This window comes from Henckelia pumila, chromosome 2, assembly GCF_033568475.1.
Source record: "Henckelia pumila isolate YLH828 chromosome 2, ASM3356847v2, whole genome shotgun sequence".
Lineage (NCBI taxonomy): Eukaryota > Viridiplantae > Streptophyta > Magnoliopsida > Lamiales > Gesneriaceae > Henckelia > Henckelia pumila.
In genome coordinates this window covers 253176-276674 of record NC_133121.1, presented here as the reverse complement: position 1 = coordinate 276674, position 23499 = coordinate 253176, and the positions used below count along the sequence as shown (strand labels likewise).

Below are 23499 nucleotides of genomic sequence, written 5' to 3'. Positions count from 1 at the left end.
AAAACTAATTTTTGTTTAATAGTAGATAAATAAATAGTTTTATAATATTGAAAAGTTGATTGGCCATAAAATATTGTTTATGTTATAGCTCATCTTTTCTGTTTCTCGAATCCAAGGCGGCGCGGCGCTGTAAGGCTGGCTGGTCAGACTCCTGAGGATTCTCCTTTCAAATTCTTCAAAATGGATTTGGAATCCAATTACGAAATTTCGCGTGTCGCCAACTTCATCCGCTCCAATAATTTCACCAGAGTTGCTCTTCAGGTACCTTTTAATTTATTTCTACTTTTACTTTACCACTTACGACTATATATTCCAGTTGTCGCTTTTTTTTTTTTTATTTATTTATTAATCGTTTCTATTTTAATTCCTATGAATCTTGTTGATGTAAAAGTTCCCAGATGAGCTACTGAAAGATTCAACAATGGCAGTGAAAGCTCTGCGCCAGGTATTGGATTCTTCTGTCAAGTTGTATGTAATGGCGGATACGACTTATGGCAGCTGCTGCGTAGATGAAGTTGGAGCGGCTCATGTCAATGCTGAGTGTGTCATTCATTTTGGTCATACATGCCTAAGCCCGTGAGTATAAGTCATTCAAATTCGAATCATACCCAGAAAAGCAGATTGTGTTTATTTAATCATGACCTGGCATCCCTTGATATTGAGATCCTAAAAGATACTACGTAATATATTTAGCATGTCTATCATCACTCCAATTTTTTTTGTTTTGGCCACTTATTGTGAATCTGGGAGACACTCACAATCAAAGCGAAGAACTTGAGGTAGTAGTACTTGAACACGGCCATTATATGTTGTAGTCTATCTGAATTTCGGAGAAGAATTAGTCTGCCTATCAACAATTCAGGTGGTTTGGTTGATACTGTAGGTCCTTCTGGTTTTCCAGATTGCGACTTACAGCTTGTCTTTCATATGCGCATACTCCCATGCGTTAGTGGGTGTAATATTGTTCTGGATAGTATATGTCTGACTGATTCAATACTCAATGTAGAAGTGCAGAAATCTTGCGTGTGGAATTTCAGTTATCATCGTTTTAAGAGCATTGTGTAATCTTCTCCTTCATTCTTGATTTCAGGACATCAACTCTTCCTGCACTATTCATTTTTGGCAAATCTTCAATCAATGCTTCTAACTGTGTGGAGAATTTGCTTGATTGCGGGTTGAAAAGTGGCAAGCCTGTATTGGTATGATTATGCTTTGTTGCTTTGCATCAATATTATGTTTGGGTGGTAAATCAGCAAAAAAGAAAATTTCATTTCCAGTTGAACTAGTCATAAAGTTGAAAATAGTCAAATGTGTCAGACATTTGCAAAGAACATGGTATCATCTGCAAACTGAATGTTTGTAATTTCTACCCTCTCTCTTCCTAGCTACAAACCCCTGATGAAGTCCCTTGACTCAGCCTTATCAATCAGCCTTCTCAACACATCTGCTACCAAATTAAACAAAAAAGGGACAAGTTGTTGATAAGATTGTTAGGATAAGTTGCTTGGTTTATGTCTTTATTTTAATTTTAAATTAGATTGATATCTTATCTTTTAGTTCAGAAGTTTTTTTATATATTCAAAAACATCATGCTGTATTATTATTATTATTATTATTATTATTATTATTATTATTATTATTTTTTGGATAAAAAACTATAATTTTATTGATAATATGAATTTATTTTGGATACGAACAGTGGACCAGTGGTCCACAAAAGCATGCTAGTGTTCAGGGCAAACAAAGTCAGCTATCAATCTAAATCAAAGCCAATCTCCAATCTCTATACAAGTCTAGTGTTGCCAAAGATTGAAAATTTGAACACTTGTGTGCCCAAGTGGATACTCTCAATTTGATCTTGTCCCAAAGTTCTTCCACCTCTTCTTCTCTGCCTTCAAATATTCTTCTGTTCCTTTCCAGCCATAACGACCAACATACGCAGTGCACCACTACTAACCAGAAGACTCTCCCTCTCTCTCCAAGCTGTCCTAAATCAGTAGCATATAAGTCTTTTGTTGAGTTCGGAATCACCCAGGATATCCCCAATTCCTTGAGAGCTAGGTTCCACATTGAGCTAGAAAACGTGCAGCGAACAATCATATGATTCTGGGTCTCTCCCCTTCGTTTGCATAACACACACCAGTTCGGGCTTAGGGAGATATTCGGGAGCCTCTTTTGAATCAAGTCACATGTGGGTAATCTTGACAGCTGTTGAGAAGACCTGAACCTTTGTCGGAATAGGAGCTTTCCAGATTGGGTAGAAAAGAGAAAAACTAGGAAATTGATCCTCTGGAAAGAAAGACCCGAAGAAAGACTTAACAAAAGACAAACCTGAGTTGTCCCATACCCATTTCCTCACGTCCTCCGCGCCCTCTACTAAGTTTACCCCCCTCTAAACTTCCAGCAATTTACTTACCTGACCCAATTCTTCCTCCCTCAATTGGCGCCGAAAATGCAAGTTCCAAGATAAGGAATTAGAGGAATAATATGAATCTCAACAAAGGAAAAAAGAAATCTGTCTATTATGATCCCTAGAAATCTGAAAAAGGTTAGGAAAAAAATCCTTAAAACTAGAATCCCCTACCCATCAATCTTTCCAAAATCTAAATTTATCCTCCCCTTGAACCAGTGCCCTCACAGAGTGACTGAAAGCCGGGTACGTCCTAGATATGAATTTCCACGGACTTCTGCAAGTGCTATGTCTAGCCAACCCCGCATCCCAACCGTTTTCTTGAACTCCGTATTTGCTCGTTATAAGTCTCTTCCAAAATGTGTCCCCCTTCGTCAAAAATCGCCACCACCATTTGCCTAGCAAAGCCTTGTTCCGAAGGCAGAGATTGCCTATTCCCAAGCCCCCTTTATCCTTTGGTCTACATACTTTGTCCCAGCCTACCAGATGACAATGAGTCTCCCCATCCGGTCCATCCCACAAAAAGTTCCTCATAATCTTCTCCATGGCCTCTGCAACACCGCGTGGGATCCTAAACAGCGACATATAATACAAGGGAAGGGCACTCATTACTGCCGATATCAGCGTGAGTCTGCCTCCTCTCGAAAGGAATGCTTTCTTCCAGCTAGCTAGCCTTTTAGACATCTTAAAAATCACTGGTTCCCAGAATGAAACCCTTGTTTATCGATTTTTTCGTGGTTATTAGCCTTTATGGTATTAGAGAGAAATTAAAGACAGTAACAGATGGTCAAAATGGTTTTTTCCGGGACGCTGGATAATACAGAATCCGAGAAATCCTCCAACGTCTCTGGACTTAACCCCACTATTACTCCCACTGGTACCTTTGTGATAAGAATCTTGGATGTCATGAAAAACAAACACGACTATATTAAAATCGCACCCTCAGTTCAATAACAAAAAGACTCAATAATGTTGTCCCGATCTTTTGAAACAAGTAAGTTTGGAAAATCCACCTCTAATTTACAATGAAATTAGCAACAGATAATCACAGTTTTTGGATATCCACCTCTAATTTACAATGAAACCAGCAACAGATAATCACGAGATAAACAATCGATCTCAACGGAACCTTCAGAGGAACATGTCTCTGACAATCCACGAATATAATCAATTGACAAACGCCACAAAGTTTATAAAACTTTGATAAGTTTGATTTTTGGATACACAAAGCAAAGCTTTGTCATAATTCTAGAAAGAATTATAATTGATAAAATCAATATTCAATAATCTTCATTGTTGTTGTATTCAATAATGAATGTATATGTTGTATTTATAATACAACTACAAAATAATAAAAGATAACGCAAAATAATATAAAATATATCAAAAGATATTATCTAAAAGTTTCCTAATAGACTTATAATACTCAAAATAATAAAAAATACTCAAAATAATAAAATAATAATCAAAAACCCGAAAACACACAGTACATGCCGTACTGTGTGTAAATCACGTGCTGGCGCCTAGGCGCTTGAAACTGGAGCCTAGGCTCTGAAGCTGTCCGAATTGTGCATTATTCTTCAAAAATTCATATCCCGAAATCTAGCCGTCGGATCAAGCCAAAATTTTAACCGTAGCTTCGTAACATCCTAAAATACATATTGGACGGTGGAGATTGGATTTGGATATCTCTAGAAGCTTCATAAAATTTCAGTACTCCATCACGAACTCCATGCTTTCCAACTTGGCTCCCTTGCTCCCCAACTTGATTGTCATTGATCTCAATTCCTTCTAATCTTGATGGCAAATTATGAGAGAAATCTTGGAACAATATGAATCTTCGATAGCTTTTTAGATTCATATCACTTTGAATCCACATCCCTTCAAATCACGAATCACAAACTCAACGGTAAAAACTTACTTCAATGGTCTCGTTCTGTTCAATTAATGTTTCGAGGCAAAGGGAAATTTGAGTAACTTGATGGGTCAATTTCGCCGCATTCTGCCACTGATCCCACTTATCAAAATTTTCAAAATCTAATGGTAATGGCTTGACTTATAAATTCGATGGAAGAAAGCATTGGCGAAACTTATCTCTTCCATCTGTCTGCTAAGGATATTTGGGATGCTGTAACCTTGGCATATTCTGATCTCGATCACTCCTCTCAAGTATTTGAACTAAGAAATCAGATTCGAAACATGAGACAAGTGGTCACCCAATATTTTAGTGCCCTGAAGAAACTTTGGCATGAAATGGATCTGTTCATTTTTTGTAAATGGAAAGATCCATTCCAGACGACGGGGCCCTATATCGCAAGATGTTGGCTAAGTAATGGGTTTATGATTTTCTCGCAGGACTCGATCGCACATTGGATGAGGTTCATGGTCGTATTCTAGGGATGAAGACATTGCCATCAATCGATGAGGTTTTTGCGAAGGTTCGAAGGGAGGAAATCAGAAAGAGAGTTATGCTTCATACATTATATTTTACAAAAAACACGGCACTGGTGATACACACTCCAGAGAGTCGCTCCGACTCCCATATGAAAAATGGCAAACCTTGGTGTGAATGCCGTGAGAGACCGTATCATACTATTTAGACTTGCTGGAAAATACATGGTAAACCGGCGAATTGGGTACCGATAATGAAACTGAATTTTTTGACTCTATACTTAACAACTTCTTGATCGATAATGGTGTCATTCATCAAAGTTCATGTGTTAATAGATGGCAAATGGGGATTCGGGAAGCATGACTCTCTTAACAACTTCTTGACCATGGACTGTAAGAGGCAATTTTTCTGTGACGAAAGGGGATTCGGGAAGCATGACATACGGCTTTCTTCCCTTCGAACTTCGGCAAAAGCTTCGTCAATAGATGACAGCTGTTTGAGCCCTAGGATTCTCCCCCTTCATCAAGTTCTCAAATTAAACCGGCCATAAAATCATATACCCTTTCACAAGCCATATCTTCTGATATAGGACAGCATCTTCCGGGTCTTTCTACTTTACCTTTTTGAAAAGATCAAACTCTTACCAGAGTTTCTCGAGTGTGTTAAAAAATTGTGTAAAACTTGTATCCCTTTGTTTGGAATCTTTGATTCTGTTTCGTAGTTCAAACACTTGAGAGGAAACCTCAAGATCAGAATATCTTAGCCTCCCAGATCTCCTTCGCAGTGGAATAAAAAGGCAGGAATCTCCAATACTTTCTTCCTTGGAGTGAATCGGCCAAACCATGACCATGTAATTTTGAATATTCCAATTTTGGTAGTTTTGGTCATCATTACGTCGTTTGGAGGTGGAACCATCAAGAAATCCAGGCTTCCCTTTTCCACGAATCATCATTTGTATGGAACATGACCATTGGAGAAAATTTTTCTGTCTAATTTGTGGTTTGTGATTTGAAGGGTGGAGGATTCAAAGGTGGCAGCGACTACGGGCATCTTGTCCGATTTAGTTGGAGAATTGGAGGTCTTACCGTCGCTGGAATGTGCCATACTTACTCCGGAATATGCCATCTTTACCATCGATTTTCTATCTCCAGGGTATCATCGACCTAGGCTCTGGGCAATGAAAGACGATAAGATGCAGCGGAAAAACTATGTTATTTATGATTTTATTCTCATTAAAGAAATGAATACAATTTTCCATATATAATCTAGATAAAGGTTCCTAACTATATACACTCATATCAAGGGTTCTCTTGGGGAAATGGTGGTGGATGTTTGCTGTAGAGGATGAATCGGTGTGGAAAAAAATAATAGTGAGTAAATATGGGTAACAAGTGATGGTTGGGATGCGGGGTAGCAAGGAATAATACATATAGAAGTCCTTGGAGATATATATGTCACGCCCCTGTACCAGGCCTAGTTGATATCGGCGTTTAACAATTTAATATTGAGACAACAAGGCTCGTAGTACAAATCTTGCCAAAAATCAGTCTATTTGGGTAGGGCAATTCTCATTTCAGATTCTGTTTCCTTCTCTTTTTCAGCTATCAAGAGCTCATAATAAATCCATTTCGCATTTTCTTTCTAGCGAGTCCTTCTCTTCGTTAAATTCTCTTTCTTGGGATTTGCATCTCCGTTGTAACCTTAGGGACGAGGAGCTGGGTGAGTTATCAAGTTTGTTGGAAGTTTTGGGCAGGGTTAGCTTAGTGGAGGGAGGGGAGGATGTTAGGAGGTGGAAGTGGGTTGATTCAAGAGTGTTTTCAGTTAAATCCTTCTTTGATTCTTTCTTCCCGGATGTTTTGTTTCCAAAATTCGATCTTTTCCACACAATCTGGAAGGCTCAGATTCCCTCTAAGGTAAAGGTATTCGCATAGACAGCTGCGTTGGGAAGATTGCCGACTTGTGATGTGATTCAAAGGAGGTTTCCGAACTGCTCTTCGAGCCCTAATTGGTGTGTACCGTGCAAAAAAGGGGCAGAGAATCAAGATCATTTGTTGGTCCATTGTACTTACACTAGTTCCTTATGGTGGCTACTGCTGCAGGAATTGGGTCTGTCATGGGTGACACCTAATACCACGAGAGAGCTGCTCGAAGCAGATTTGGGATGGTCACTGGGAACAAGGGGGAAAATTTTGTGGGGTGTTCTAGTGCATTGCGTTTGTTGGATGGTGTGGCTAGAAAAAAACAGAAGGATCTTTGAAGATGAAGAAAATTCGATTGAAGAAAGTTGGGACAAGATTAACTTGAGCGGATCAACTTGGTTACATATTATAAAAGAATTTCAACCTTTTGCAATTTCAGATTTGTATAGGGATTGGAGCTTAGCATTGAGATAGACTAACTTTCAACCTCTTTTGAGGATTAGTGGACCACTGGTCCACACTTTGTATTTTTACCTTTTAATTATTAATAATATTTGTGTTTCTGATAAAAAAAAAATAATAATAATTTTTTTTTAAAAAAAACACATGTGCGACATTGCGGATGCGAAACTAAAATTAAGTAATGAAATTTAGACATGCTTCATCTTGAGCTGATACTTCCTCACAAGCCCCACTTGCTTAGTGTTTCCCAAAACGCTCACCCACTTACTCTCCCTCCCTAGATAAGGATGAAGATGAGTTAGATGACGAGGAACAGAATATTATATATATATATATATATATATATATATATATATATATATATATATATATATATATATACAGATCATAACCATAATCTCGAAATAGGATAAGCATGTTGAATATAAAACAAACACAAAACAAACGTAGCATTGAAAATCATCTCGTTTTTCCATGGTTTACTAATCAGTCCCTTGTATGTTAATCCTCTAAGCGGCGAGGCCAAAGGAACATTTATTATATACCACCGCATCAGGGCCAAATCAAATCAAATCATCGGAAATTTTCTTAGCCACTTCTAACTCGAATTTTAACAGTGCATTTCAAATAATTCTAACATGCTTTCGAATATTATATCCTATATCGAACAAAAATAAATTCAAAGTAGTATTCCAAGTGAAAAGAATATATATCATGCCGATCGAGTTTTTAAAAACATATGTAATTTATTTTTTAAAACTTAACTCACTCAAAAATAATAGAAGTGTAAAGACTTATATCAAGAAATATAGGTATAAAAGGCCACTTACATTCTATTCGATTTTAAGAAGATCGTGTAGAAATAACGTTGATGGAAAGCCTCGAACTTGAGATAGCACGAAGAGGTATGGAGACATCGGGATTGGAGGCTTTATAGGACTTCATAGACTTCAATACTTCCAAAGTTTCTTTTTTATAACAAAAATATTGTTAAGAGCCCTTCGGTGTGAAAACAAAAAAGTTTGTGACGCTGAATTGGACTTCGAATTTTCACCTATTTTTCTTTCTTTAGTTATCAGTCTGCTAGTTTCTTTGATCCCACTCGGCCTTCCTTTTCCATTTTCTTCCCTCCCGTGCTTGTATTTCGGATGCTCATTCTCGGTTTGTGGTTGGGTGCTCTTGGCAAGTTGCTTACCAGAGATAGACTTCCGTTTGCTGTGAGTCTCTAATTCAAAGCTAACCGAAGCGTGACTTTCAAGAGCGACCAGAATTTGATCGACCTTAGGAGATGCTAGGCTGCTCGGTTTTGTGCATAACAAGGCCGCCTCTTTGGTTGAATTCCAGGCTTCTTCTTGCTCGACTTCGGACAAAATTTTGGCTTAAGATCTGCTGCTAAAACTCCGATGGTTGCTGCAGGTGCTTTCTTCGACACTTGGACAGATTCAAAGACTTCAAGAATGGACTGAATCTTGCTCTCGAAATGTTGTTCAAAGGCTTCGAAAATGGACAGAAACTTTCTTCAAAACGATGCCGAGTTCTCGAGCTTTCTGGACAGCCTTGATGCTCGACAATGAGCAGAATTCAGAGCTTCAAACTGCTGCTGCTGGACTTCGAAATGGGCAGGAACAAAGCTGATAGGTATCTTTGATATCTGGACAGAATTTTGCTTCAAGGATCTGCTGAAATCTTTCAATTCCAGCAGCCTTTTGCTTAGTCGAAAATGGTGGCTGAAAATGGTAGCTAATGTGCTCGAGAATGGCAGATTTGGGGTGTGATTTTCACTCATCTTTGGCCACTATTTATAGGCTGAAAAATAACAGCTGAAAGGTCTCACATTCATGGCCAATTATCCCATTCTTAAGAGCCATATTCCCTTTTATTCTGCTGTTACAAGTGACCCTTTGCATATCAAAATTATGCATTTGATTTTTGATTTAATCGGCCATTAAGGCTGTTGAAGGTTGGGGTCTTCACAATATATCTAGAACTCGGCCATTAAGGCTGTTGAAGGTTGGGGTCTTCACAATATATCTAGAACTCACCTGGCTTTTCACCAACTATGTGGACAATGGTTAAGGGGGTACCAGGGTTGGGTTTTTGGAGGATGGATGGTGGAGGGTTTCGTCATTTCAGGATCTCTTTCCTTCTTTATTTCAGATCTAAACTGCTCATACTATGCCGATTTCTCATTTTGATCAGTCAGTTGTTTCGTCATCATCTTCTTCTTTATTGGAGTCGAGCGCTTATATGATATTAGATTGTGTGGTGGGGATGTGTCTGGTCTTTTCTTGGTTAAATCGTTTTACGGATAATTCTTTTTGATAAGTAGGTTTTCTTTATTTCCTCTTTTCCAATCTATTTGGAAAGTTCCGAACCCATCGAAGATTCAAGTATTCTGTGGTGTTGGGCATGTATTTCCGTGGACTGTGGTATTGGGCAAGTTTCTGACTTCGGAGATGATGCAAAAGAGGTGGCCCACATCTGTTCCCAAGTTAGTGTGTGTTGTGTTGGAAATAGAGGGAGACGCAGGACCACATGTTGATTCATTGTACTTTTACTAGTGGGTTGTGGGCTAGAGTTAAAGCTGAGATGAGGTTGGTTTGGGTGGTTCCAATTGCTAGAATTATTCGCTACGGATCTTGGACATCTTCTTGGCAAGCAGGGCAGAATTTTTTGGATAGGGGTGGTGTTAAGAAATTGACTTGAACCTCACTCACCTCAAAAGCTAGCTCAAGAGGTGAGTGTTGCCCATGTCTATATTAAAGGCTCCCAGGAATTCTATCCTACCGATGTGGGACAATATTTCAACACACCCCCACACGCCCAGGAATGATCATCTGGAGTGTGGAGATATTAACGGGCGGCCTAACTATAGGCAGCCCAATTTTGGGCGGTCCAACACACACGGAGGGTCTAAGCTCTGATACCATGTTAAAAAATTGACTTGGATCTAAGTCACCTTAAAAGCTAGCTCAAGAGGTGAGAGTTGACCTTGTCTATATTAAGGGCTCCCAGGAACTCTATCCTACCGATGTGAGACAATATTTCAACAGATGGTTCATGGCATATGTTGGTCCGTGCGGTTGGAGAATAAATAGAAGAATTTTCGACAACATCGAATAGTCGATTGTCAAGTTCTGGGAAAAGATCAAAATTCAAATAACTACTTGGATTGGGTCTCATGTAGAGTTTGAGAATGTCTCAATCTCAGATTTATTAATAGATTGAGCTTTTTTCTATTGTTGATATGAGTTGGGTCATGCTTAGATTTTTGTTGTTAGCGGATCACTTGTCCACCTATTGTAATGAATAGCTTTCCCGTAATCAATATAATATATTGTTTCTTATTTAAAAAGGTATTCTCCTAGGCTGCGGTTTTGGGTAAGTTACCAACTTGTGATTCGATGCAAAAGAGGTGGCCCTCTTTTGCTCTATCCCCGAATTGGTGTGTTCTATGACGGAAAGAGATGGAAACTCAGAGTCACCTGCTCCTCTTTTGTCCTTGTACAACTTCGTTGTGGGCCACAGCTTTGGGGGAAATGGGTTTGGTGTGGGTAGTACCAAGATACAATCAAGATCTTCTCGCATCGGATCTTGGTCCTCTTTTGGGTGAGACTGTGAGAGGGGGAGAATTCGATGGACAGTAACATAATAGGAGAAATCTTCGAAGATATTGAAGAGTCAGGTCGGTTGATGAGTGTTGGAACAAGATGAAGATTCGAATGACTACTTGGATATGGAAGAGCTTAGGGTTTAGAAATTTTTTGAGCTCGGATATTTTTAGGGATTGGAAGTTTATTTGTTATGTGATAGGGCTTCTGTTTACCCTATTGTCCGCGGCGGATTTTGCCGCTTTTTGTAATTATTAACTTTCTATATTAATATTTCTTCATTTCTTATATATATAAACAAAATTTAGACTCTTATCTCGTCTCTAACAATTAAAAAAAAACCCTATACTAACTCTTCAACACTTTTATTAACTGTTAACTTTATTTGATCAAGATGCTTCAGTTTCGCATTTCTAAAATACTCAATCTAGAGATGACTAGATGTTCATACCCATATTCTTCCACTTTAGTAAGGTTGCTTACCAAATTGGTTGAGTTAGGCCTGAGATAAAGTTTAACTTTGGCGCTGCTAATATAATCGAATTTTCAGTCTCATCTGCGTTTATCGGTTAATAGCTATTAGTGGCTTACCTACTGTATGAACAGGTTCTTTTTGGGCTGGAATACACGCATGCCATACCAGAAATTAAAGAAGCATTGACACCTTATATATCAAGTTTAAATGGAGATTTCCTTTTTGCTGATGCAAAATGTTCGGTTATAATCCCATATGAAGCTTCTGGACCTCGTAATCAACTCAGGCAAAGTGATAGTCAAGTGGCTGGTGAATGCTTTTCTAAAGGAAATGGCCTGGATTATACAATGGGAGGGTTGAGATGGAGATTGCCCGAAGGACGGAAAATGGAGGATTATTTGCTCTTCTGGATTGGGTTGAACAATCCAGCATTTGCAAATGTCTTACTTACATTCAATAGCTGTGAAACAGGTCAGTGTCTACACCACCTTATATATTTCTATGCCTGAAGAATATAAATTGAGAATCTGATTTTTTTTCTCCATTCCGTGTTTCTGAGAATTTTCTTTTTAATTATGGTGTTCACGGTTGTCCCTGGGATTAATGATTAATCCAACTTCTTTGTAGAAGGTATTGTGAAATTGTCTTTTACTCACTTTACTTAATTAATGATGGTTGGTAGTATGCCCAGGACTATAAACTCTCACCGATTCATAAATCTACTGAAAATTCTGCGTTATTTTGAATTTTTTTTATCTGGCCTAGTATTTTCTGGGAAAATTCCAAAGCATGACAACTGAACTCATAGATAGATGAAGTTTTTTCAATAAATTTGAAAAACCACATGGCATTAGATGGTGAAGATTTTTCATTATATTGTAGTCTAGATTCCATGGCAGTGGGAACATTTTTCTCTTCCTCCTTCCCCCCTTCATTGTATCCACCCGAGTCATAGCATAACAGAGTGTTTTCCAATCACACAGTCTGCTGAAAGATGAGGTTCCCATGTTCAAATAACGCCAAATGTATGTGCTAGGTTCTTGGAGGCTGGTAAACCCTGTGGATGAGGAACATTATCATTTGTAATTTCACACTATGAGATGGTTCAAAATACATGGAAGTATACTGATATTTGAAATATTGAATCGATTTAAAAAATGACGCGTAGGTGTTTAATCACGTGATCTACTGCTCCGCAAAGATTTTAGACGTTTTTTTCTCTGTTTTATGCACAGACTGATATCTCATTATAGTCTGGTTTTCTTGTTTGCTCAGGTCAAATATCATGTTATATTTTTGTCTGTTCTTGTATTATTGTCCGTTTCACTTCCCAAATGTTAAGAGGTGTGATTTTGACTGAAGACATTCACAAAAAATTAAGTGAAACCATTCAAATTTATTGTTTTTTCTCTAGTTGCCGGATTATTTTGTAGAAGGAATGGATCCCAAGGTTTTTGGGTCAGGTCACAACAGCTTATTCTGGGAAGATTTGTCTCATTCTTCTCTATTTGATTGTGATCTTCAGTCCATACATCTACCTTGATATAGGCCAGGCACAACTGTCACACAATTTTGTGGTGATATCTATTAGTGTTCTAGATAATCTGAGATATGTACTTATTCACTCCATATGTCATGAGGTAATGATATCTCTGATGATGCCTTGCTTTGTTTAGTCAGATATGCTGCGAATGAGGTTTGCTTGGTGACCGACTTATCTCAGCAGAAAAAAGTTCTAAAGCGTAGGTATTTTCATAAGCTGCTTCACGTGTACTCATATTTATTCCTAAACTTTTTACACATTTGCAAATTGTGATGTTTGACGCTTTAATCAACTTTGCAGATATTATCTTGTTGAGAAAGCAAAGGATGCCAACATAATCGGAATCCTGGTTGGAACACTTGGAGCAGGTATGCCTTGGAGTAGAATCTTTTCTTATACTACAGGGACGTTCTGATTTATGATTGGTTCATCTTGAACTAATATAATTACGTGTGCTGTCTGCCCACTGTCCGTGAGGGAAATATTAAGCTGCCTGATAGTCTAATTCCCAAGATTTCTCAATGAAGCCCTATTTTGTTATGAGATGTTCACGCGTGCTTTAATTTCGCTTGTACAGTTGCATCATGTGCAAGTTTATGATCAGAATTTAAATGATATTGTTCGCTGGGACTTTGCTAATTTAATTAGCCAAATGACTTCTTAACTAAAGAATTGTTTTTAAAAAAGAAGTTTATCAATATCATTTATTTTTATTGTTAAAAAATAATTATTAATGTTCTACCTATTATTATTATTATTATTATTATTATTATTAGTATTATTATTATTTTTATTGTTATTATTATAACTTTTTATAATTGATGATAATAATAATATTAGCATGATAATGAAACTATTATTTTTTTAATTTTTATTGTTATATCTAAAAATTTATTACCATCATTATTATGTTAACGTCATCTTTTATTATGAATGATAATGATTATTATTGTTATTATAATCATGATAATTTATTATCTTTTTTTTATGAGAAACAAGATCATATATATATATATATATAATGATCATGTGATAATTACGAAAAACGGAGAATAATTATCGATATTAATAATAATATTATTATTATTATTATTATTTTTATTTTTATGATTATTATTTTATTTATTTTAATTTTAATTTATTATTTTGATTATTATTATATACTAAATTTTTGGTTTTGAATATTATTATTATATATACTAAATTTTTGGTTGGTTAAAATAAATAGAAAAAGAATTGTGAAAATAGAAGAATGGTAGGTGTGGAAGTGGAATAGCTATATCCACCCAAAATGGGTGGAGCCATTCCCACCCCCATGACATATCAAACAGAGGTTTAGGGAAATGTTTATTCTATTTCTACTTCATTTCCTCTTACCAAGCATGTTGTTAGGATTCCATATATTTTCATATGATTATCTTCCTTATTTTATTCATTCAATGCAAAGAACTATTTTGTCCATGTTATTAATTCTCTTAAACTACATGGTTTGACAACCATAATTTTCCATGACCAAATATGGAATGGCGTCTCCGTCCCAATCTTCAAACATTGACGCCATTTCTCCACTTGTGTGTGTCGTACCAGCCATCGCAGGCAACACCTCTATCCTAGTTACGAGCCACAAATTAAACGGACGAAACTACCTTCAATGGTTGCAATCTGTTATGTTGTTTATCTGAGGGTAGGATGAACTCCTCTTCGGCGCATCAACAAGACAAAAAAAAAATCTGGTCAGATGTCCCAAATCTGGAATTCTGAGAAAAATATGGTAATGTCATGGTTAATTAACTCCATGACATGAAAATTTCCTCTTTTACTCTACAACGAAGGATATTTGGGACTTGACTCGGGATGCTTACTCCTATAAGGATAATACGTCTGAATTATTTGAGATTGAAAGCATCCTGTAGGACCTTCAACAAGGAGATTTAAGGCAAAATTCTAAAAACACGAAGCGTCGTGATCAAGCTTTACAAACTTAAGCGGGTTGAGCTCGAGATTTAGCGTGAAAAAACATTTTTAGTTTTTATTATTATTCTTATTTTTATTATTCTTACCACAAATCGCGTGGAGTAAAACTTTTGTTGGTCACTGTTGGGTTAAGTTTCGTCCCTTAGTCGCAAAGAAAGGATGGGTTCAGGATTGATGCGTTTAAGGGTTTTTTTTTTGTTTAAAAATTATAGATTATTCAACATTTATTATTAAAGTTTAAAAGTTTAAATTTATTAAAAATAATAATAAAAATTTACTTGGAATTTTATATAATTTTTTTTTCGCTTTTTACATACTTAATATGGTGAACCAAAGGGTTGACCAGTTTTTTCACAAAGTGACTCTTTCCTCACGCTTCACGCTTAATCCGCACTTTTTAGAACACCTGATTTGAAATTTGCGAATGGAAGTGCCTAGACTAGGAATGCTTGTAGTAAGGTAATTGTGGAAAAGAGGCAGATTTTAAAATTCTTATCGGGCTTCAATAACTCTTGATGAAGTAAGTGGTCGGATTTTTGGGAACAAAAAGCTTACCCAGTCTTCGTGTCGTGTTCTCTGATGTCTTCCATGAAGAGAGCCACCGGAAAGTCACGCTGGGTCCGTCGGGCTTGTCTCCCTCCTATTCATGGTTCGGCCTTCACTGCTCATAAACCATCGTTTTGTTCTGTCGTTAATCCTGGGCATAGTTGTAACAGGTTCACTAAGGCATAAGGCAAGACAAGCACCTTATTGAAGCAAGGGACACTATTAATTTTTTAGAAAAAAATATTTATCTACTATATTATTATATGGCAAAGATGCTATAAATGAAATAATTAAGGCCGTGCAAAGCAAAAATTCTTTAATGACAACCCCTTGATAAGAACTTGATAACAAAGTTTTTGGGGCAGTAACCTACAATCCGTTGACTGTCGATTTATCATGTTTGACTGTCTAATATAATATCATTTCCTATAAGAAATAAAGATTCTGCCTCTTCCTCTGTGTCCAAAGATGTCCACTTGTTATCTGTTGAATCATACTGCCACCTTCAAAATGTCATGCTAACTCGAATGTTGTATTACTTTTTTTGTTTGTGTTCTTCTAATGTCTTATTTTGTGCATGGTTCATTACTACATTTTAAAGCCTAGAATTTTAGAGCTTTTTAGTATTGTTGTTGCAGTTGGTTACCTTCACATGATTCATCATATCAAAGAACTGATTACAAAGGCCGGGAAAAAACCATATACTTTTGTTATGGGAAGACCAAACCCTTCAAAACTTGCCAATTTTCCCGAGGTAAACTTTATTTAGGATGTGGGTTTGTAGCTGGTAATATTTTAGCTTTCTGATGATAATACTAATGCTCAAACATGTGCTTTGGCAGTGTGATGTTTTTATAAATGTGGCTTGCGCACAGACAGCTCTATTGGATAGCAAGGAGTTCTTTGCTCCTATAATTACTCCGTTTGAAGCTATGCTTGCTTTAGACAGGTAAGTCGTAATTCTACAGCTATGAACTTTATTCTTTAATGATATTGGAATGCAAATTATTCTCTTCGTTAAAAGAAACCGAGAACCTATGGGATATGAGATTGGAAGTGCTATAAGCTTCAAAGCTCGTAATAAAAATTTATTTGACAAAACGCTTTGCCATAAAACTTGTAGACACGAGAGTAATATGAATTTTTATGAAGCTTGAACAGTTAAAGGATCAAAAAGATGGTTCTAGAGTAAGATATAGCTCATCGATTTGACCGTTTGATCTGGTTATATATCTGGCTCAACCATGTAGCTTTGCTGAGTGTTTCACTCGTGTCACTTTCTTAGTGGATCAATCTATTTCTGTTTTATTTTTTGTTAATCCTTCTTGTTTTGACTTGTCTGGAAATTTTGTTTGTAACAATTGGCCTCACCTGCATGATAAAAGAAAGGAGGGAACAAAATGACGAGCACTGGAAATGAAGCAAAACTCGATGCAATAGAGAAGACAATAATGGCTATTGAGGAACTCAAGATATACTAAGTTCCTTGGAAGAAAAGTTGGATCCCATGCAAAAAAAGCTGGAGCCTTTGCTGGAAGTAAAATCGATGTTGAAAGAACTTATCAGCACACAAACTAAGCTTTAAGTAGGGAGTTTCAATGGAGTTTCTCAAACCATAAGTCGACCGAATCCCATCAAATGGGTTTTAGAAGAAACATGCTCTCAGACGAGTTAATTGAGTGGGGCCGTAGGAATAGATCCGACTGAATGCATATCAATGACTGCACGATATTCAAAGATCCACACGACTCCTACTATTAATCTCCAATGAGTTGCATATATTTGTTAGGATTGCATATCAAATCATTGGTCCCCATTGATTAAAAAGAAGATTCCAGTTATGAATTTGAAGAGACCAGCAGCAGAATAAATAGGAAGGTACAGTGAGGTACAGTGGTCGCAAGGCGCTTCATTCCTATGCACTTATCGCTTCATTGATGCAAAGGCCTTACGGTAGGATTTTGTGTTGAGAAATTTGAACGTTGGAGAGCTTAGGAGTGCATTGTGAACATGAGCAATGCATGGGCTATTTTTTTCAATTTATTTGGCCAAGAGATGCAAATGTGAAAGGGGAAAGAGCCAGTGCCCCAATTATATTTATTAGCACAATCAGGGCTGTGAAATTAAGTTTGGTTATGAGAATGAATTTGGACGGGATGTGTTTCTCAATGTAAGCTAAGGTGTTATTATGCACTCAAGCAATGAACTTCCTTATTGTTGGTAGTGTATTTTGTGGTCTTGAGTTTATGATTTTTTATGTGGATGGGGAAGCTTGACCCACGGGTACGGTTACAATAACCCATATTTTGGTGCTAATGGATAGTGTTGCTCGCTGCAGTTTTGTTTTAAGGTTTGTGGTGAAGAGGGTGAGGTTGTCAATTGAGACTTTGACATGCTTAGAATTCTTGTGGGAAATGGATATCAAGACATGGTGGGTGGGGAATGTAGTGGATTGAGAATCAAACTAGGAGCATGTTTGACGAAGATAGACAAATGTATATTTGGAATTGAAGAAGAAGATTTCATGTTTGGGGATGTAGGGCTCCAAATCTTGGGCAAGGTCATGGTGGGTTGGAGAAGGACGACAAGTATGAGAAGCGGAAAACAACAATTCAAAGAGATTGTCCACTGAATATGGAACCTCGGGTTTTTAAATTATATATGTTCGCAGGTTAAAACTGTAGGCAATTAATTTTATAGGAAGCCATTACAAAAGAAGGAAGCTGCGTTCGGTTGTTAACAATGCCATCATTAATGAAGATCTCTTTTCCTGGGAGATCCATTGAGAATTGAGGGAGGAGGTTCAAGTTTTAGCCCGTGGGGGTGTAAGGAGATGGAGGATCAGATTCATCATGCTTTGACTGAAGTTAGCCTTGTAGTGGACTCTGATTCTTTTGTTTCCAAAAGTTTTCAATCTTAATGCTCAGACAACGCATCGCCGACTCCCTTAGGAATGGAGGACATTAGTGGTTTATTTGCATCAGCTCCAATTTTTTTGCAAAAAGATAGAATGTTCCACAAGGATTGCTCGACTCCAAGGTGGGTAAGGCTCGTACTCATTTTGACTCTTCCTCATTCAAACAATCCTTCTATCTCAACTCTACTCTTCTTTTGTCTTTTTGTCTTTTCGGGTCCATCGACGACGTTGTTTGAAAAACTGGGTGATTTGGATAATAGTTGAAGAATAGGGCCCTACTAAGAAAATGGTGGTGGAGATTCTTCAGTGACGGAGTCGTTATGGAAGAAGATTATTGTTAGCAAATACGGGTAATTCGAGAATGGTTGGGATGCGGGTCTGGCAAGGTGCGCTACCTTTAGGAGTCCCTGAAAATTTGTTTATAAGATTTATCTGAATTTTCTTCAGTTAGTGTGGATTGTGGTAAGAGGGGAAATAAGGTCAAGTTTCGGTAGGACAGATGGCGGGGGAGTTTATTGCCCTTTACGAGCTTTCTCTGTTCAACGCTTTGGCGGAGCCTGGTCTGGTTTAGGTATTTCTGAGATCAATTTGGGCTTATTAGCAACTGATCTTCGTTTCGATCTAGGCAGGAAGGGTAAAATTTTCTGGGTTGTGGTAGTTCATTGTATCTATAGGTAAGTTTGGTTGGAGTTGAATAGCAGAATTTTTGACAATCAAGAAGACTTGAAGATTGCTGGGACAAGATAAAATTTAGGGTTCTATGTTTTTTTTTTTTTTTTTTTGAAGGGTTCCATGTTGGATATGAAAGAATGTGGAGTTGAAATCTTTTGCGGTTTCAGGTTCATACAGGGCTTGGAGTCCAATTATGTTAATATGATTCCAGTTTTTACTTTATCATGCGTGGACCTCTTGTCCGCTTTTTGTAATTAAAGTCTTTTATTAATATAATTTCATTTCCTATCAAAAAAAGAAAAATAAAAAGGAAGTAGTGTACTCGAAATAGGAATGGATAAGGGAAAGTTAACAAAAGGGAGGAGAGTTGGTTACGGGGATTCATTCATGCATTTCTTTTCTGTTTTGTCTAGCAGTGCTACTGCAAGGAGAGAGAGTGTCTTTCTTCTTGTAAAAGATTTAATCCTGGGATGTGTTTTTCATTACAAATAGTTTTCTTAGCGGATCAATCTAAGAATTCCGAGTGTCATGGAATTTGCATTTTCGACGAGATCTTAGGGATGAGGAGTTGAGTGAATTAATCAGTTTGATGGAAATTCTGGGTAGGTTAGACTAGTGGAGGGAGGTGAGGATGTTAGGATTTGGAAGTGGGGTGATTCGGGGATGTTTTCTGTTAAATCCTTCTTTGACTTGTTATTTCCGGAAGCTTTGTATCCAAAATTTGATCTTTGTCGAACGATTTGGAAAGCTCCGATTCCTTCAAAGGTTCAGGTATTTATATGGACTGCAGTGTTGGGAAGACTACCGACTTGTGTGTTCATTCAAAAGAGGTTCCCGAATTGTTCTTCAAGTCCTAATTGGTGTGTGCTTTGCAAGAAGGGGGGAGAGAGTCAGGGTCATTTGCTTGTTCACTGCCGATACACAAGATCTATATTGTGGTTAGTGTTGAAGAATATGGGACTATCGTGGGTGACACCACAGACTATGAACGATCTTTTCATTGCAGATTTAGGGGGATTATTGGGGAAAAAAGGGAAATTACTTTGGGGGGTTCTAGTGCATTGTGTTTGTTGGATCGTTTGGCTGGAAAGAAACAACAGGATCTTTGAAAATGTAGAAGAACCGGTGGGAGAACTTTGGGACAAGATAAAACTAAGAGCATCAACTTGGATTCATAATATTCAAGAATTTCAATCTTTTGCGATTTCAGATTTGTATAGGGATTGGAGCTTGGTTTTGAGTTAGTTTAATTGTTGATCTAGTCTGGTGTATTTTGCTTTGGGTATTTTGTGGACCTCTGGTCCACCTCTTGTATTGAATTTCCCTATTTTATTAATAATATATATGTTTCTTATAAAAAAAAAAAATCTATTTTTGTTAATCCTTGTTGTTTTGAGGTGTTTGGAAATTTTATTCGTAACAATTTTCCTAGATAGCAAACGAATCTAGTAAGTATTGTTGGCAGAGATTGCTTCCATGAGTACTAAATCAATGGTTTCATCAAGTGAGATTGTTTTCTGCTGCTTTTTGTTTGTTCAAGCCTAGTCTTGAATTCATATCAATCAATGTTAAAGTTATGCCGTGGGTGTCAAAGATTCTGTATCTGTGTGACATAATCTGGGGTTCCCTGCCTTGTTTGTGATGTATTTTTAATTCATAGGGGAAGTCAATGGACTGGAGGATATGTGATGGAATTTCAGGATTTGATTGGTTCAACTCCTGTAAAAGCAAGGGAACAGCCTGAAGAAGCACGTTTTTCTTTCCTTGAAGGTGGTTATGTTGAAGATTTGGAACTACAAGGTAATTGGGTTCTTTTGTCTGATCTGTAGATCTTTTAACTTACTTGAGAATCTAAAGAACGTCTGCATCGTAAACTATTGAAGGAGCTTATTTTTCTGCTGAAATGCATATTTTATTTATTTTGGTTATCGGAAGGCAACTGAAATCTTTCTCAATTTCTCTCATTTGTTTTTCAAGAATCTTGTCCAGGTGATAGTTTATATCTCTTGTGGTGTATGTCTTTTCATATCACACGTGTTATGAAAATTGCATTCATGATCATCTCTCTTTTGACATCGGTAGATGGTAATAATAGGTAGCTTAAAATATGGTGGTACTTCACTGTTCACGAATGATGCAGATTGAATTCTGTGACTTAATGGTTTTAGCTTTTTTAGCTGTTATTGGTTTAATTTGATGCTATATCAATAAGATATTACTATATCCCTGCGGGGCATTATTTATGATCTTGAAGACGATTGTGAAGATTTGATGACTCTTGAAAAAAAAAAAGATTCTTGAAGCTTTACTATTTTATTAGGACTCTATACACTTTAGATTGATTAGGACTTTATAGATTCTATTTTCATCAGGAATCTATATTGATTATGTTATATAAATAGATAATAGGTTGCATAATTTTTTTTTTCTTATCAGAAACAAATGTCATATTATTAATAGGTAAAAAAGTTGCATACAAATGTGGACCAGAGGTCCACAAGTTCCTCTAGGGCACTAATATGAAAATTATGCTAATTCAAGACCAGATTCCAACCCCTATACAAATCTGAAATTGCAAAAGCTTGGAATTCATTCAAGCTATGTAACCACTCTGCTACTCTCAGTTTGATCTTATCCCAAATCTCTTCAACCTTTGCTTCACGTTACTTTTCTTCTCAAAATATCCAACAGAATGAATCACTTAAATGGTTTGTGGGGGAGTATTAATGCCCCTCAATTTTTGCAAAAATATGTCCAGCTATAATAAATGCAGTAGTAAAACTTGTTCTTTAGATCTATTACCGTGCTAGAAGATAGTGCCAACAGTTGAATCAACTAGTTTTTGAAGGTCTCGGTAGAGTAATCATCATTAATTTCTCCTTTCCAAAAATAAAAAGTCTTTTATTTTACAGAAAGAACGCACACCACTTACAAACTAGACCTGGCCACTTACTCAATTACCTGTTCACTTTATCTGTCTTGTTCCAAAACATATTTTGCGACATTCAATCAATTCAAAAATCACATTTTACCTCTAGAAGGTCTCGGAAGAGTCATCATTATTTACTTCTCCTTTCCGAAGATAAGTTTTATATGTTACAAAAAGAACACACACCACCTAAACTAGACCTGGACCATTTACTCAATTACATGTTCATGCATCTTTTTTTCAGTCTTGCTCCAAATCGTATTTTGCGACATTTCAACCAATTAAAAAATGACATTTTACCTCCAGATGTCTTTTATCTTCTATCTAACTGTTTTCTCTAGAGTCTAGCTCACCCACGTCCTCCTTCCTACTGGCTCTAGTATTGTGTTCCTCTGCTGGTATTTTCCCCAGCACCCCCACCACACCCCCACAATTCCCGGGCAGCATGTCAAATAGTTTTCTTCAGTTAAGAAAATCCCACTTAGAAGCAATCATTGGGTCAATAACTTAATGAAAGCCAGGATCATTGGCCAACATATTGAACTTAAATAGATTTAGGTCAACGGAAGGCAATGACCAACAATCAAAATTCAAAGACAATTCCCAAGAGTTTTGTCTATGGTTTGATAAAAACACATTATCATGAAAAACACATCCTTTACTTTTCTCGATGGGGGCCTAGGTTTAGCGTTAAGTTTTGTTCTAATTTCTTGTTATTAACTCCGGATTTGTGTTTGAAATAAAATTGAAATATACCTTTGAAAATTTGAAAATAGAGCGTAACATTTCACTCTTTGTGTGAGCTACACATGCTTCTGCTGTTTAACCTCTGGTTATAGAAGATTCCAATTGATACTTTAAATGTTCGAAGCGATATTTCCCATTATGTCACAAAAATGTTAAGCTTGTGATTATTCACCGTTTCTACAATTTCTCTTTTAGAAGTGCATTCTATACCATAATGCCTTTTATGTTTCAGACTTCCATGAGGTAGAGAAGGATGGAGTTCATGCACTGGTGAATGCCACAGAAAAGGCTCTGCGAATATGCGATGACAACTCACAATCTGTCACGAAGGGCAAAGCCAGATCTGGGGCTGAATATTTTGCCAGTCGATCATACCATGGCCTTGATATTAATGTGAGCAATTCTCTTCCGGAGAAATTTTTGATTGGGAAAAGTGGAAAGGCATCGGGTTACAAGAATGAGAATGTGGAACCATAAACCGTTTGAGCATTTTAGGCGCATTATTTTGTTTAGAAGGTACGTCTCCTAAGCGAAATAGAAAAACATGTTGAAGTTAAGAATGGCTGCATCAATTCTAGTTTTTGGCATGTCTCTCTTTCAAGATCTGCAAGTCCTCCGATCCAGCCCCTGGAAAATGAGATTCATAGAAGCATATTTTATCCCCGAATGTCGAATTGTTGGAGGGGTGACCCAAGATTGGCGTGGAAATTTAATTTATAAATAAATAGTCGGCCACTATAATAGTTTTTGGAATGGAGCCACCGGATGTTTCTTTCAATGGCTTCAATGTACATCAATAATATATTATTTAACAATATAATAGTTTTTGGAATGGAGCCACCGTATGTTTCTTTCAATGGCTTCATACATCAATAATATATTATTTAGCAATATATATGGTA

The 23499-nt window shown here is 37.0% G+C and overlaps 1 protein-coding gene across 2 annotated transcripts; it reads left to right on the top strand.

The window, feature by feature from the left end:
• The first annotated feature begins 83 nt into the window (after positions 1–83).
• On the top strand, positions 84–23442 carry LOC140880188 (uncharacterized). 2 transcript variants are annotated; one of them, XM_073284398.1, is made up of 10 exons: positions 84–261; positions 392–576; positions 1091–1199; positions 11401–11740; positions 12946–13015; positions 13113–13180; positions 15971–16086; positions 16175–16281; positions 20582–20721; positions 22830–23442. In XM_073284398.1, the coding sequence occupies exons 1-10, from the start codon at positions 181–183 to the stop codon at positions 23072–23074; spliced, it is 1461 nt and encodes a 486-aa protein (XP_073140499.1). In that variant the 5' UTR covers positions 84–180; the 3' UTR covers positions 23075–23442. The 2 variants fall into 2 exon arrangements, with proteins under 2 accessions (XP_073140499.1, XP_073140500.1); XM_073284399.1 differs by having other exon boundaries at positions 20582–20729; positions 22841–23442.
• The last annotated feature ends 57 nt before the right edge of the window (positions 23443–23499 follow it).